The sequence below is a fragment of the Diadema antillarum genome, unplaced genomic scaffold (genome assembly GCF_040938485.1).
Source record: "Diadema antillarum isolate AM-2024a unplaced genomic scaffold, OU_Dant_1.0 seq00001428_RagTag, whole genome shotgun sequence".
Lineage (NCBI taxonomy): Eukaryota > Metazoa > Echinodermata > Echinoidea > Diadematoida > Diadematidae > Diadema > Diadema antillarum.
Genome location: NW_027272180.1, coordinates 220414 through 238092, shown reverse-complemented (window position 1 = coordinate 238092; position 17679 = coordinate 220414). Strand labels below are relative to the sequence as shown.

Sequence of the window (17679 nt, the reverse complement as noted above, 5' to 3'; positions counted from 1 at the left end):
ATAAAGCACACTTGCGTTTTTGACTCCAGAGCAAAGCAGTCATGCCTCCTTCATTTTCTCACTGAGTCTTAGAGTCCGACTTCATCCTCACACACATAAAAACATAAAAGTGCGCGTCGCAGCGTGGCCGTGCCTTCCCACTGACACGGTCATGTGTACTTCACGCATTGATGGCTCGAGCAGTTCACGACTAGTTTACGCACTTCACGAACAGTTTGCGCATGGCACGAGCAGTTCACGAGTTCACGAGCAGTTCACGAACAGTTCATGAGCAGTTCACGACTATTGCGCGACAGTGGCGCTGGCGTCTTTGCGGGGGTATATGTAGGGCAAGAAACGCAAGAAAGTCCCTTCGTCCCACCCACCCAAAAAACGAAATCCTTCGTTTCTTGCGTTTCTTTCCGTTTCTCTTTCTTTTCGTTTCTCTTTTCGCTCACTTCCATTTCTTCGTTTCTTTTTTTTCTTTTCTTTTTTTTTTGGTGAGTGGGGGAGGGGACTTCTTTTCTTTTATTATTCGTTTTTATTTCTCCTTTTCTTTTTCTTTTTTTCCCTTTTCTTTTCCGTTTCTTTTTTCGTGTCTTTTTTTTCGTTTCTTCTTTTTTTCTTTTTTGTTAGTTTCTTTTTCTCTTTTTCGTTTCTTTTTCGGTTTTTTGTTTCTTTTTTCTTTTCTCTTTTTTTTTGGGGGGGGGAGGGGAGTTCTGTTATTTTTGTTGTTGTTGTCCTTTATTTTTTCGTTTCTTTTTCGTTTCTTTTTTTTTTCGTTTCGCTTCGTTTTCGTATCTCTTTAACTTTATTTTAAGGTTAAAAAGAAAAACAAGTGTTTTGAAATAAGATAACAATTTATTAACATGAAAACAATAAACAGCAAATATGTACAAGTATTCAGCATGTTGTCTCTTCCACAGCCAATCCAAAAATGACCAGGGGTTGGGGAGGCCCCCTTTTTATATGGCGTGCCCAAGTCGGCACGACACCGTCCGAATTGCGCAAACTCGTAGTGCCAATGCGAGAAGTGCGTAAACTATGCGCAAAGTACGCGCAAACTATGCGTGAACTCGTCGTGCCAGTTCGTGTTAATGTGGACACTGATGGACACGCATTCGTGAACTTGTCGTGAACTCGTCGTGAACTCGTCGTGAACTATGCGTGAATGAGTCGTGAACAGTGCGGGAGCCTCCCAGTTCGTACCCCAAAATGGCACGACTTGCCACGACAAAATCGTGGCCAAAAGTCGTGCAAGTGTCAGCCTGGCATATCTCACCAACGGAGATGTCTCCGCGACGTCTCCAACTTACCAGTCGCAGCAGTCGCGGAGACGTCTCCAACATAAAATTGGCTGGCGGTCTCACCAAGGAGACGTCTCTGAGACGAGTTATGGCAGGTGTCAAAAAAATTTCAAATATGAGGGAGCCGTTGTAGGATCACCTGACTTGATCTAGGCAGGATGTCAGCACGCAGATGGGTCACGTGGTTTCTAAAGTAGGTCAAACAGCGTCAAATAGAGTCGCGGAGACGTCTCCGCGACCTCTCACCAGTTTTTCTGGTCTCCAGCAGGTCTCGGCGACGTCTCGGAGACGTCTCGGAGACATCGCGGAGACATCGCGGAGACTTCGCGAAAAATCGAACATGTTTAAATTTCTTGCAACTAATCGGAGACTCTGTAATTTTCAGGAGACGTCTCAGAGACGTCGCGGAGACGTCTCTGCAACTAGCAAAATCTGCTTTATGGAGTCGCGAACTAATCGCGAACTAGTTTCAAGCCCGGTGAGATACCCCCTTTAGTGGCATCTTTTTGGCATTGCGCTTGACAGACACACGGACTTTATTATTTGTGTGTGCGTTGTGCGTGTGTGTGTTTATTGAAAGGGAGACTATGAGAAGTGTCGGTATCATAATATTTGGTGTCTTTTCAATAGAGCTTTGTATATCTCAGAAGTACATGCATAATGACAGAAGTACAATGTACATACGCTTATATTCGTCACAAATTTACAGGAATCTAGGGCCAGCTATACTTATTAGTGCAAAATGCCCTGTGTTAGGGAATTTTAGCATGTAGTTTTGTGTTCCGGAAATCAAGAGCCTTTTCTTTTTTATCTCTATACAACGACGTTTCGTATGCTTCATGACCAGCTATAAACCAAGAGTGTTACAGTGTTTTTCTCCATCTTCATATTTCCGCATAGACTGTTATACATGTATTAAGATATCAACTATCTGCCACTTCATTCACTTTTTATCGTAATATCACAGCTTGAGAAATGCATTCATTCAAAATATATGCATTTTGTCCTATACATTTGTATACATAACAATGCCCATTGCCTTATCTGAAATAATATCCACTTTTAAGTTCTCTCATGAAAAGGAAATAATTCTTAATAAATGGTAGGTAGGGCAAAGCTGGGGAATTCCTTCAAAGATTCGGTAATTGGAACCAATGTGTTTTGTTGACCCATAACCTCGATAGATATGATGAACTTTTATTCAGCTTTGACATACCAAATGATATGATTTTCCAAAGATAATGACGCGTTTATTACAGTATGAACGTGAATGATAGCTATAGTAATTTTCTTTATATTGCAATACATGTAACTGTGTGTGTGCCTAATACTGTATATCATTTTGGGTTGACCTCTGATATTAGTATGTGTGTGCGTGGTTGGCTGTGTGTGTTTGAGTGTATGTGCGTGGGTGAGTTGGTGTGCGGTACACGCTCGCGTGTATAGTTATTCGAGTTTGAGAGAAGGAAATGAGGTAATTCATACCCATTGTCACCTTATAGCATTCTTTTATTATGAATTTTTTTTGAGACGTGATCATTATTTCTGGTACTGAATAATATCACTCTAATAATTAATATTTGCATAAGCTCCTTTGTGGAGTTATTTTGTATGAGCTCCCTTTATGAGCTCCATCGTGGAGGCGTTATGAGCTCCCTCATGGAGACTTTATGAGCTCCATCGTGGAGACTTCTTTATGGTATATCTCATATTCTTGTTTGATACTTTTAAGATTTATTATGTTTGATTTATGTCAGTATTTTCTGGGGCAAATCATTTGTTGCATAAGAACACCAATTTTTCCTCTCTCTCTCTCTCTCTCTCTCTCTCTCTTCTTTCTTTAAAATACAAGACACCATGAGCGTGACGTTTTGCTTTGGTTACGATGTATAGGTGAATTGGGTATCCCGAACAGTGAAAAGAGTCCACCCGGCCCATGCTTGAGTTGCTTTTTGCTATTTAGAGCAAAATCAAACATAAACTCTTTTTTTTTTTCCTTTTTTCTTTTTCTTTTTTTTTTTTTTTTTGGGGGGGGGGGGGGGGGGTCTTCTTCTCTTTCTTGAGAAGTACAGTCTACCTCCTGGTCCACTACAGATAAAACTTCATAAACACTACATATTTGTTTTTAATGTGTCTCTTTGTTATTAGGCCTTAATATGGGCCTACACTTACTGATATCTCACTAACTATTTCCATCTTTTTTCAGACTGGGGAAAACAACAACAACAACAAAAAATTAAATGCAGTTTGGATACATGAGAACGAAAGGGCATATCTTATGCCCAAATGCCACTGCAGAGCTCGAGTATCCGCGGAGTTGGCCTTTATTGCGTAGTGTCGGATTCGTGAGCTTTGCGTATATTGTCGGTCTCGTGAGCCTTTTCTGCGTAGTGTCGAACTCTGTATGACTCGTGAGCCGTATTACTAGTGGGCTGTATGACTTGTGAGCTGTACGTATGACTCGTTAATGGGCTGTATGACTTATTGGCTGCGTAGTTCGTGGGCTATATGACTCGTGGGTGTCGGTCTCGTGACGTGCACCCTTGGGCCTTTGTTTGAGGCGAAAGTGCACTAATAAATCAGTTTCTATCACTCTATTGTCCTTGATCAACATGCACGCACACACAAACGTGTATACAAGTATATCAACGTTAGGCATGTTAGGCCTATATTGTTACCTGTGTATATTATGATTATATAACAAGTCTAAAAAACAACGCCCGTATTATGACGTCAACGTAAACATTCTTTCAAGACTAGTACAAAGGAATTTTATTCTGCTTACCTACGTGTATAATACTCGACTGTTCTCACAAACAAAACCTAAATATACAATGCTTTCGTTTCCGTACGTATTACTGTTATGTTAAGAAGTCGTTTTGAGATTACTTTGTTTGTAAGGAATTTGAACAATGATTGATTTAATACTTACAACACTGAATACCATCACCCAAGTCATAAAACTTTCGACGTTGAAAGTAGTCCATTTTATTTTATGTGCTGCATGTACTTCTGTGTGAATAGTACAGTGCTTTTTCCTTTGCTCCAAGCGAAAATGATTACTAGTACGTTCCGTCGCCTCGAAAGCTTACGTATAATGTTATTCAACATATTATGAAAAACTTCCTATCTTGATGAATCGTGAGTTTTCACGAGGGGAAATTGGTGGAGATTGCTGCCATTCGAAATTTCACGTAGCATTCTAGAGTGCTTCCTCTTTTGTTTTAATTTTAATTTCCCCCTTAAGCAAGTCCCTTATAAACGTGTACGTGACTCTTCATTGCTGATACCTTAACGTTCCACGACAGGTTAAGTTTCACCATATCGTTAGTATTTCAATGCCTCACTTGTTCATCACATTATCCTTATGTCTTCTTGTTTGCTTTTATCTTAATGTATATTTCTAAGAGAATTTCATTTATATTTTCAGGACAACGTGATTTCTTTGAGGAAGGTATAATGAAACTAAATGAAATAAAACAGACTGTCGTATGAGCTCAAGCTGGTTGAGGTCTGTTCGTGAGATGATGATATACTGACAAATATTCTATAGATTAAAAGTGACAGGACAGGAAACACGACAAAGGAGTCGATCTTATTGCGTAGAAACATTGCAAACAGTTTTTCCTGCAAACACCCCAGAAACTGTACTCATAATCATTTTTTCGTCACGTTTTTGTGACAGGTAGGAATTAAAAGTTGCATCTGCCCTGGTGCCGCTGAGTTTGAAAATCGTGCACATATCGAAATTCACGCTTTGCTCATAAAATTCTGTCAAAGTTATTAATTCTACAGTATCTAGGCAGTACCTTGTGAGAGAAGAGAAATGAAATGGCTTTGAAAGGGCTGACCCCTTTGCTTAGGAAGGTCGGCTGTACGATTGATTTTCATCGATTTTGGCGAAGATTTTTCACAAGGCATTAAAGTGAACGAATTTCTCGCCCGCATCACTTTCATCCATAAAGTTTTCAATGGAGTCAAAGCCGTCTACGTCATAACCCCGTGACTCTAGGCTTTCACGGGAAATTAAACTTTGCTCTACCTTCCTGTACTTTTATCTTGGGCTTATAGGGAAAGTTAGAGACTTTCTCACTATTAAGACCACGTATACTCTCTGATCTCTCGCCCTCTCTTGACTCTCTCTCTCTCTCTCTCTTGATCTATCTGAACGCATGTCCATGACTGAAGACCAAGACTCTTGATATAACGCAGGGACAATATTGACTATAATGACGATGGCGATCACTCTAGCAAAATATTAATAAAGTCGAGAGATTGTCAATATTTGAAGGAAATATACGCCATAAAGAAATTTGTGTTCCATTAATTCTAAGAGTGTTATGTGTGCTAATCAGTTACCAACCAAGAAAAAAGAACAATGATAATTAAATAATAATGATACATTATCATTTATAACGCGCCGAATACAATGTTTCTAAGCGCAAAGGAGAAGAGACGAAAAGAAAGAAAAGAAAAAAAAAGAAAAAATGAGAGATGATAACAAATTACACATAAGTAAAGAAGTATAAAGGACATACATCAGTGTTTGTCAGTGAATGGGCAGGTAATAGGATTAGGTCTACGCTCAGTATATTGGTGGCGGGGGGGGGGGGGAAGCTATGGAAAAAGTGAATTTTCAGAAGTGACGTAACTATTATTTTACTGACGGGCTTCTCGTATAAAAAAAAATGGGGAGATCAATCCATAACTTGGGTGCAATAACTTCGAATGAGCGTTCTCCATGTCTTGGTGCGAAGTCCCAGCAGCAATTGAAGGAATATATTTGTAAAGATGATTAAAATATACGCCCGTAATTTTTTGACCAAATTAAGGTCAACTTTTCTTTTGAAGTTAAACAGATCTTATTTCTGTGTATATATGTATATATGTATATATGTATATATGTATATATATATATATATATAATTGTATATAATATATATATATATATATCGAAGGGCTCGACATTAGCTGTGGCCAGTGGTCACTAAAAATTAACTTTGGACCACCAAATTTCCAAAACAGTTATCTTCTGGTGGCCCAATCGGGCAACTGCGATTCAAAATGGATTGTTATGTTTACCCTTATATCCTTTTCGGGCCTAAAAAATGAATTTTAAAATGAAATTTAAGTGACCCGAATGGGACGCATGAGAACAACTATATATGTATATATATATATATTATATGTATGTATATATATATATATATATATATATATATATATATATACATATATATATATATATATACATATATATATATATATATATATATATATAGGTGAGAGTAAGGATGAGACGACAGACGTAGCTTGAATCCTCAGTTTGATTTTTATTCTCGAGCTTTCTGGCCCTGCCCTTTATCAAGACTGAGGATCAAAGAAATCGAACAAAACCATGATGATGGATACAGAACATGGATATTGTATACAAAAAATAACAATGATCAAGACAATATCTATATCATGTTCTGTACCCATCATTATTGTTTCGTCCAATTTCTTTGATCCTCAGTCTTGATAAAGGGCAGGGCCCGAAAGCTCGAGAATAAGAATTAAACCGTGAGGATTCAAGCTACGTCTATCGTCTCATCCTTACTCTCACCTACACACTACTAAGATGCGACGGCCCAGATGTTTAACAACTGAAAATACACCTTTCACACTATATATATATATATATATATATATATATATATATATATATACCTTGCACCTCAACAGGGTTTTTATTCTCAAAATAATAAAAACCTTGTTGGAACTATATACACAAAATTTAATGGCGTACTCGAGACTCCTTCTATAACATCATAACATTCGAAGTCCAATACAAGGAAAATTCCAAGATTATATGTGTGTGTGTGTGTGTGTGTGTGTGTGTGTGTGTGTGTGTGTGTGTGTGTGTGTGTGTGTGTGCGAGAGAGAGAGAGAGAGAGAGAGGCTGTCACCGAGAACAATTTGAAAATCCCCGTGCTTTGCTGCGATGTCGTTCCGGGTTTTGTTATTATGTCGTTGTAGTTATGATTAAATCACTTCTCACTACATGCGTTTCATTTTCTCCTTTTGCAAACATCTTAGATGTATAATTTGCGCTCTGTTTCAGTTTTTATATGATTTTCTTGAGATGATTTGATCTCTGCTATTTTTTTTTGAACTATTTAACATAACTATGACAGTATAATGCGTGACAACTATAAAAGTATTCGAAACATAGTCAATTTGTAACCTTTGCGTTCATTCATTATTGACATGACAAAATTTGAGGTCAACTGTTCATTACATCGATGGGTAGAGAATGCAAGAGACTACTGTAGTAAGAAATTATTCATCGTGTTTCGAAAGCCAACGTGCATAACTCCAACAATGTATCTTATACCGCAAAGAAAATGATATGGGGATCCTATGTCAAGTATTTATCGAGTTGTACTCGAGGTGTATTATGTCAACGGATCATCGCTCTGTAGGACCTTTATGAATGTACATAGAGTTTTAGATTATCACAAGGCCATTTATTTTGCTTAATATCTTAACAACAAATTTAGTTTTCAGAATATTCAGACAACAGTAACTTATTATAAAACCAGCTAATAACCTCTAATACAAATGAATATTAACGTTACTGACCAAAGTCTGTACGTTTTCATGAGAAGCAATTAAAGTCGTCACGTTGGCGCATAGAATAAACTTTTTAAAAACAGTTACCGCATTGTATGTGTATATAATTATGTAAATAATGATAATGGTCCAAGGATCGACCTGATGATATGATTTTGGGATCGGAGGAATACCCTTAATACATAGAAAACTGTTTTCAGCTAGACAAAGAACTATTTAACCAAAGATGGGTTGTGCCTCTCATTCCGTAATAATTCAACTTTGACAAAAGTTTTGAACGTAACAGAATATCGAAAGCCTCCAATTAATCCATAAAAATGGCAATCGCACGTCTAGTATTAATATTACTCAAAATATCATGATCATAAAGATTAATGAGTGCAAATTCAGCGAGACATTCTTTCCCTAAATCCACATTGCTGATGAGTTAGCTAATACTCGTCGAATATACATTATGTATACAGTCGTTAGGGCATGTAGGGTGAAGGTTTGTCTCTTTTCAGGAACTTATTCTTCAGCTATACGGTCTAAGCATTAACGAGGGTCATTATCATATGAAAAGATATTACATTTCCTTGTTCCTGCTTCGCAAGTTTCTTTTGTTTTCAGATCCAATATATAGATCTTACCGAAATTATATTTATTTTTCTCGCTATCAATGCCAGTATTGCATCAAAGTCTTTAGATAAAGAACAGACTTGATAATGTAACCATGATATTTATAAACATTAAGAAAGATGTTTGATACATGATGTAGGGCCTATGTTGAATCTGAACACAGTATAATCTTCATTGCTAAAAAAACCGCTTGTTGAAAATCGCTTGATTTTTATCGTGATGCAAATGCTGCCTAAAATTCTGCGAGAATGTCTAATTGGCCACTGGAAACGGCACAAAGAATGTACATGTGCCACTATTATGCGAAATAACGACCGACCAGTCTATGTTTATGACTAATAATTACGAACCTTGCGATATCTGTCAGTCAGTTTTCATCGTACTACAGTGTATAATGCTTTGGGCAAACAGTGTAAAGTGCGATTTTTTACGTTCACTATTTGAATTTGTAATTTGGATCATTCTCATATTTATTCTACATATTAAAACTTAATAGGCCTACATCAATTTCCGATATATTATATCGCTACTCACCTTTCGTGACCAAATTAGAACTCGTTACATTCACTTCTTCACTGTTATCAGATTTTTATACTCTAATTATGCGAACACTTTGTGTCACACGAATTGTCATGATACAAGAAAAACCTGATACGCATTGACTGTATAACTTCTGTGTTCTATTTTTTTGTTTTACTTCGTGTTCTGAAATTGATGGATTAAGTTTATAACGACACCACTTTCATAAAAACAGTTTTTTTTTTAATGCAAAACGCTTAGTTAAAATAGACACAAATTCATTAAAGCTTTAACGCGAGTCTGCGTATAGGCTAAATGATTATACGTTCATTGGTCAAGGTAAACGTTGTGCAGTTTCATGCAAACTATATGCCCTATTATGAATACGGCGAATCTAGTGAACGAAAATGTGTAGTGTCAAGGGCACACTGTGACATTCATATAACTAGCATACAAAACAATGTCTGTCTAACCAAACATTTTATAGAACACATCATAGAGTACACAAGGCATATAATAAGCGTATTTGAATGACAAAAAGAAAAGTTTGTCGGTGACGCGCTAAACTTAATTACATGTTAAAGTTTTGATTAAGAACTGTTGTACAAGACTCGTCATTCACTGTCGCAATGTTTGATTGATTATTCTTTCTAGACGTTTTGCCGCAAAGTTTAGATAGACCCTTGCGAAATCTCCTATATTGGAAGGTGTATATAAATGGATTGATACACATGTTTCCAAACGCTAGAAAAACCGATAATTTATAAAGCAACAAGTCTGCAAAATTCTTGTCTAGAATAGAGTAGTACATGTAGATTACTTGATTAGGGGTCCAGCATATCACAAAGAAAATAGAAATGAAAAAGAGGGTCTTTATGACGTTCTTCCTAGCCCTGGTCTTGGCGTCAGCTGTCGTGCGCTCCAGGGCTGTAAAATTAGATTTGTTTCTATCATGTGTGGCGCCTTCAGCCCTCTTCACCACACTCTTGCGTAGTTTACGCACTATTCCGACATGCACGTACATCACAACAATGACGGGGAGAATGAACTCCAGAAAAACACCCAAAAGCCCGAGACTGACCAGATGTAACCGACTGGGAAACTGAAATAGCAGGCACATGTCGTCTTCGACAGAGGTAAACCACAAGAGGTTTTGCTGATACAGAAAACCGATTATCCAGGGAATAGGGGCGATTACCTTTGCGCGATGTGAGTTGATCTGGCTCCGATATTGGATCGGGTACATTATGGCGTAGTAGCGTTCTAAAGTCATCAGCACGAGGTTTAGAGAGCTGGCTACTATCAGAGACCAGAAGAGAAACCTTGTATTCCAAAAGGCGCAGATGAATCGTGCCAAGAGAGGAGAATCACGCGGCATCGCCGGGAGAGGAATGACGTAGCTTCCAATGAGAAGAACAGATGTCATCATATCTACGAGCGACTGGTTGGCAATGAAAAGGTTTGCGACATCGCGGAGATCATCCACCATTGCGATAACGAAAAGAACAAGGCCGTTGCCCATTATACCAACTGCGCCGAACAGACTGTAAATGACGGTTGTCAAGATAGCAAAATCGTCCACTCCCTCAGTCGTTGAAGTTTGATTCATTTTTGCCGATATCGATTTCAGATTAAGACAAAAGCTGACGGGGGAATAAATACAGTGATCAGGCCTGTCTCACCATGCATCAGTAATGGTATCCGCTATTTTGTTTGAAGATGTTTAGAGGAGTTGCGTTACCGAAGGTATGATTCAGTTGCAGCGTCGGCTTCACTTCACTTCACTGAAATAGTCACTACACAGAGAGATGATTATGTAATCACCCTTGAGAGGATATGATTCAAAGTGGCTTCAAAACTGATGTTGTTAGAACTTGTTTGAAATGTGATCTGGGTTTGTTATTACTTTTGATTGTTAATGCTGTATGTAGGCCTATGCCACTTTACTGGTGTAAATAGCGATCTCAAACTTCAATATTTCTTCTCGACGGTACTTCTCGACGGTAGTTCACGTCAGTGTATATTACAGAAAATCAACAGTATGACAGTAATTTCAAGTCCATGAATATTGGCGTTGACGTCCGCTTCCCACTTCAGCTTACTCTGCAATGACACTGGGGATGAGGATTAGTATGTTCCTTCTCTTGTGAAGAAGGCGTATTCTGAGCATGCGCAGTGTGAAACGGCGAGATGGAACTTGCTGGGAAGCTCTCTGCCGAACGAAAGACTCAATCATATTCTAAAATGCGCGTGATTCATTCTGTCACCTCTCATCTTCAGCTATGTGCATTGTCTCCCCTTTGTCGCTCACGCAACGTTTTTCGGCCTCTTGAAAAGGGTCTAGGGCAATCACCCCCTGGGCAATTACCCCGGACCCTTCCCCTGACCCTAACCCTAATCCTAATCCTGAACCTAATCCTAACCCTAACCCAAACTCCAACCCTTAACCTAACCCTAACTCTATCTTTACTCTAACCTTATCACTAACCAGTATTTAGCCGGGTGGTAATTGCCCTGATTCGCTTTCATTCATTTGTTGTTGCAAGGCTGGCAAGATTCAGGATGGTTATTGGTTGTCCCAAAGAGGTTCTATCCCTCTTTGAGTTGTCCACACCTGATTATTCATGATAATTTGAGGAAAAAGTTCCCAGAGCGCCCCTATATCAGGCTATGTATCTTTCGACTGACAACAATTCCTTTTACAGTCAGTAGAGGTAAAGGGTAAAGAGCAAAGTAACGCATTCCTTTATATTGTTATACTTGTTCCATCATTGTGTTTTTTAAAAAAGTGTATTTCATGCTCTTTCACCATACTGTGGTGTAGGATGCGTGGTAGAAATGTTTTGACCTTTTGAACTCGTGTGTGATGTAATCCAAACTTTTCAGCTTTTGAAGAATTATGTTACCCTTGGTCTTACCTAACACATGTTCTTATTTCTATGGAACTGTATGAGAAGCTTTAGAAAGATCATATTACATTCGCCAAAGAAGCTTGTAAACCATTCATGAACAAATTGTACTATTTTATATGGACTTATTTTCTTAATAGTTATTTTAAGTTATTTTATTTTCTCCGTATCATAAGCAAAATGACATTGTACAAGTTTAAAGCGCAGCGTGCCTTTCTTTGCAGAGACAGCATGATACAAAGGCTAATTCCCAAGACCCAGCCGTTAACATGACGAAAATAAAATGCACTTGGCTGTGGTTCATTTACAGTGTCATCAAGATGATGGAAGTGTTTTCCTGATTGCTCAGTGACCAGCAATTAATTCTATAAACCAATAAAGGAACGGGTGATACACATCGTTTTGCATTATCAGAATATGACCCAGACTTTGCTGTTTTGTTTTATGAGAAACCCAAATGGGAGTATCGACTGTAACATAGTTATATAGAACATATGCTACGTAGGGGATCTTAGAAAGATTCGTCGTAGAAACCATGGAAACTATCCAAGAACCTCGAAGTGAATGATAATTACTGTACACTCTAATCTACAATATGTCCACTGTAATCAACGCTGATGAAGGCTCTACAATGCGCGCTTGCAGTCGAACAGACCCCCTTTTAAAGGAGACTTCCGGATAATTTTCAGATTTATGCATTTGACCATTTACAAATATTGGTTATACTGGGCAGACAGTTACAGAATTTATTCAGTGATTGGAATGAGGAACAAGGATGTTTTCAAACTTTATAAAAAATAAAAACGAACTCCGCTGAGTGTTAAGCGAGTGGGATTACAATGGAATTGCACTGCTACATTACTGGAGTAGTTAAGCCTCCTATGATGTCATCATCCCTGTTCAGTGTTTTACTGGGAATGTTTTGGGTTTTTCAGAGTCTTGGCTAATCTGCTACAGGAACATAGTAAATTCCACAAATCTATACAAAGCACTTGAATCGATTTATGTACTACATGATGTGAAATCGTTTGAAGTGTCCCTTTAAGAAAAAAAAAACTATCATAATAGCGCCAGCATAAATACTACTTCTGTATGCAAACTTACTTAGAGTTACAGAGTTTATTCTCATAAAATTGAAATGAAATCAAATATGTGGATTGAGTGAATGCAATAATATTAGTAGAACACATCTGTGGTGTTTGAGGAAAATAGGACAATCCGTTCAAAACTTGACATTTTCAAAATTTTGGTATCGCCATTGCTGGATGAGGAGACTATAGCAATTCATGATATTACAGTTTGACAGCAATAAACAAAAATACACGTAAAATTCCACAAAATGTCCTTTTTATCAAAAGTGCACATTCCTTCCACTTGTTACTGATGACGTGTATGTTGAGGGTACTATCATTCCCCTGGCTGCTTTCTGAAAGAGACTAGCCATGTGATCTCTCATTATGCTAGAAAATTGAAATATGTTCAATTTTCTATATTTTCTTTATTAAGTTCTCTTACTGTGATGACATGATGAATAATATTGATGTAAATATCATTTTATATAGCCAGCAGTGCTGGTACAAAAACTTTTAAAATAAAAAACTTTGTGAACAAATTGTCCAATTTTAGTCAAAGTTTACTGATCCGTTACTTATATTTCTGCATTCACTGTGTTCTGCTTTTATATTTCTACATCCACTCATCCACACTTAAATACATACTTGGGTCTCTTTTTTAAAATTTTATTTTAACACCATTCTTCGAGAAAATAGTATAATCTTCGGAAATAGCAAGAAGAAAAAATTCTTTAGAATTATTGCCGATGCACAGTGCATTGCAAACTGAAACCGGTTAGTATTCAGTGCTTCAACGTATCAATATCAACGAGGTTTATTCTTCTATCATGCCTGAAGTTATTCAGAATACCTAAATCCATGAGAGCAAAGGGGGAGGGAGATGTGAAATATTTGTAACTTCCTTTTAAACGATTATTTTACTCTCTTCATCTCATTTTCAGAATAAAATTTTGTGGTTCGTTATTGAGGGGTTTTTTTTGCGCTGAAATGCCGCGAGTGTCTTTTGTTTGTTTGTTTCTTGTTGTTGTTCTTTTTCTTTGAATGACGCTTGAAGTACCTCGACCGATTCTTCAGAATTCAATTCAACCATCTTGAGGTTCAGACGAAAAATAGTCTTGAGTTTACTAAGTGTATCGATTGACTTTGCGCATAAAGGCCGAGTTTCAATGTGACCCTTTGCGTCTGCTTTAATACATTGTACTTCAACGTATCGAACTTTTTATTGAAATGAACACTCGCTTCAGCGAAAACAAATTTTCAAAAAGAGCTGGCTGCATTATAGCATGTACGTCAAAGAATGCAAGTCAGGAAGTGGCTCCACTTATTTTGTAGATCAAAAGAGTGGTAGAATTAGAAGCATGACAGTTGCTCGTAGAAATGGTCAATATTGAACGTTGACTTTCCAAATATTGGTTACCATGGTCACAAGAATTTAATGCAAAACTGCTTTTTCATCATGTGTTTTGTTGTCGACTGGTATGCCGGTATGTATCGATGTGTACTCATCCCCTCTTCGGTATGTTTGAAGTTGGTGTATTCATCAAAAAATTCATCGCCAAGATAAGTTCATCTCCCACGCCAAAATAGATTAATAATCAATGCTTCTTAAGGAAGTGCATGCATGGGCGATGAGCATGGGTATAATGTGTTTGCCCTCCTCCTTAACGGGTATATTTCTGCAAAATGAATAGTGAATGAGAAATAATTAGTATCTGTCTGCGGTAGCATGATGTGCCATAAGAGTATATACGATGACATATTTGAAAATTGTTTTGTCTTCAGAGTGTGTTGTGATATTAGACGCCATATATATAGGTTGACGTTTATAATGTTGATTCATCGGCCGCTATAGTCAAGATAATAAGTCATTTCCAGAGAATGAGTACAGACGAGAAGAATTTTCTTCGTAAATTTCAGGTTATGACGTGAAATATTTCGCCGTTATTTTCGTCGTATCTTCCAGGTGGATTGAGGGGGAGGGGACCTGATATCAACGTGCCTTTCACTCTAATTTCCTTACTAGTGAGCGAACAGGTGCATTTCATCATTCCATCACTATCAAGAAAATTGCCGATATGGATAGGCAATTTCTATAGACTAGAAATCACAGAATATGCAGTTGAGTTGGCTACTAACAGAGGGTCAATCGCTCACTTTGCTTGGATTTGTGCACACCTTTGAGTACAGAGTCACAAAGAACTTGAATGACACAATACAGCAATACATGCATATGTGTTGTATGGCACGGGAGGCAGTCATGAAGTTACTACGTGCATTATACTTAGGCCTGGCTCACACTTTCAGCAACAATCAAACCAGAATTCTACTGAAAGAATGATAAATACACCAGTATGACAAGTGTCTATTTGCAACTTTTTAAAATTTTATTTCAGTGAGTACAAGCAAATATCTCACAGATGGATGAAGCCTTTTGACCATTGGTATTTGGTATGACATGTAGCGATGACAAATACTTTTCAAAATCTTTTCTGAACTTCATCTATCCATGTAAAATGATGAGTTTCACAAAGCAATATACATGGTAATTGTACTACAAGTAATGCCCAAATCAACTATGTGTTCAAGAGATATACATTGTATTTAAAAATGTTTACAATATGATTTTACATGTATCATGATAATATGCTGTCATCAGCAAATAATCTCGAATCGAGGTAATGCACATTTGTTTGATTCTAAAAGATCTTGTGAGGACTATATCTGTGGTCATTTGGTATTGTATTCATAACAACGGACAGTTTATTTTGAATTAATGAAAACGAAACTAGAAATGTCGCTATGGCCACTGATGCCTCCGCCATAATGCATTCTCCCAATAGGTGTATAGTACAATGTCTTCACAATGTGTGATGACAGTTTCACATAACTGGCAAAATACTGATATGACCGGTTTGTCAGAAATGTCTTGAATGTTCACTTTCCTCAAACTGGGTTTGCTATAATTGTCTAAGAGTGCAGGTACACATATTTGGGGAATTGAGGATTTTACTTGACTTCTGACCAACCCTGTTATAAGTTTATGCATTGAGTAATTTTCAAGGTATGAAAGAAGAGTGTAATTACAGTACAAAGTAGATTTTTTTTTCATCTAAACCTGACCTTTGACCCTTAACCTTTGACCTTCTGGCAGGAAATTTCCCAGATAATCTCCATTAGGTAATACATGTATATATTAAGTTTTAAAACTAATAATGCAAGCATTGCATATACTAGTATATGAGGGAAACAGTACAATTTTGAGGAGTTGACCTTGACCTTTGACCCATGACCCCTAGATTCCCTAGATAATCCCTGCCAGTCAGTACATGCATATGTACCAAGTTCCATGAAGATACATTGAACCATTTGCAAGAAAAGTGAAATTGCAACATTTTCACCTAACCTTTGACATTTTGACCTTTGACCTTATGACATGAAACTCTCTCTGGAGAATCTTTACACAGTAGGACATGTCTACACGAAGTTTCAATACAATACCTTCAGGCATTGCATAGATATGGGGGAAATAGCAACATTTTTAGCATTTGGCCTTGACCTTTTGACCTTTGACCTCTTGCCAATGTCACTAAAATCTCCTCAACTAATTGCCCCATCATACATCATCCTTGGACCAAGTTTGGTGAAAGCTGCTTCTTCCAGTTCTGAGTTATCATGTAAACAGATAAATTTTAGGATTTGACCTCGATCTTTGACCTTTGACCTCTCTCCAATTTCACTAAAAAACTAATCATGTAGTTGACCCATCATACATCATCCTCGGACAAAGTTTGGGGAAATTCGCTTGATCCAGTCTTGAGTTATCGCATAAACGGATACAATTTCATGAGTTGACCTTGATCTTTGACTTTGGCCGATTTCACCCAAAATCTAATCAAGTAATTGCCCTATCATACTTTATACTTGGACCAAGTTTGGTACAATTCCAGTCAGCATTTCTCAAGTTATCGTGTAAACGAATGCGGACGGACATACAGACGGACGGACGGACAACCCGAAAACATAATGCCTCTGGCAACGCTTCGTGGCGGAGGCACAAAAAATATAAAACAAGCATGGTGTCATCATCTGACATATCACTAAAAGAAAAAGAAAAAGAAAAGACCAACCTATAGTTTGGTAAGCCATGAATTAGACATGATCACAAATAAAACCAGACCATATCTTTGAATGAACACCAAGATGACATGCAAAACAGAGACTGAAGTGAGTCAGAATGGACAGCCTTCTGAACAGTGTAGTAGACAGTCAAGATACATCGGGACTTTTACAGAAATGTAGCACTACAATCTAGATAGGGATTCAACAGACAGAAACCATATATGAATATATCTGTTTCCAGTGAGGAAGACTTACTTGTGGTCATAAGTTAAACAAATGATTCCATTGACTCTCAGCACAGGTGAACCATTCAACATCTACAGCTGATAGTAAGCATGTAACCTATTAAAGGACAAGTTCACCTTTATAGACATGTGGGATGAGTGAATGCAGCAATGTTAGCAGAACACATCAATGAGAGTTTGAGGAAAATCGGACAATCTGTTCAAAAATTAAGAATTTTTGAAGTTTCTGCTCAGTCACGGCTGGATGAGAAGACTACTATAGCTTGGGATGTCATATGAGTACAACTATATGAAG

At 37.6% G+C, this 17679-nt stretch overlaps 1 protein-coding gene across 1 annotated transcript; it reads right to left on the bottom strand.

The window, feature by feature from the left end:
• Positions 1-8771: 8771 nt before the first annotated feature.
• LOC139709372 (G-protein coupled receptor 54-like) lies at positions 8772-17404 on the bottom strand. Its single transcript, XM_071621330.1, has 3 exons — positions 17346-17404; positions 9720-10582; positions 8772-8782 (listed from the first exon to the last, which is right to left on the bottom strand). Exons 1-3 carry the CDS (start codon positions 17402-17404, stop codon positions 8772-8774), a joined length of 933 nt encoding a protein of 310 aa, XP_071477431.1.
• Between the last annotated feature and the right edge of the window lie 275 nt (positions 17405-17679).

Excerpts from the sequence above, each read along its gene's own strand:
- LOC139709372 (XM_071621330.1), bottom strand. The coding sequence starts at position 17,404 with ATGACCACAAGTAAGTCTTCCTCACTGGAAACAGATATATTCATATAT. Across the intron at positions 10,583-17,345 it reads TTCATATATGGTTTCTGTCT|TCTGTTCGGCGCAGTTGGTA; the intron begins GTTGAATCCCTA and ends CGTCATTTACAG.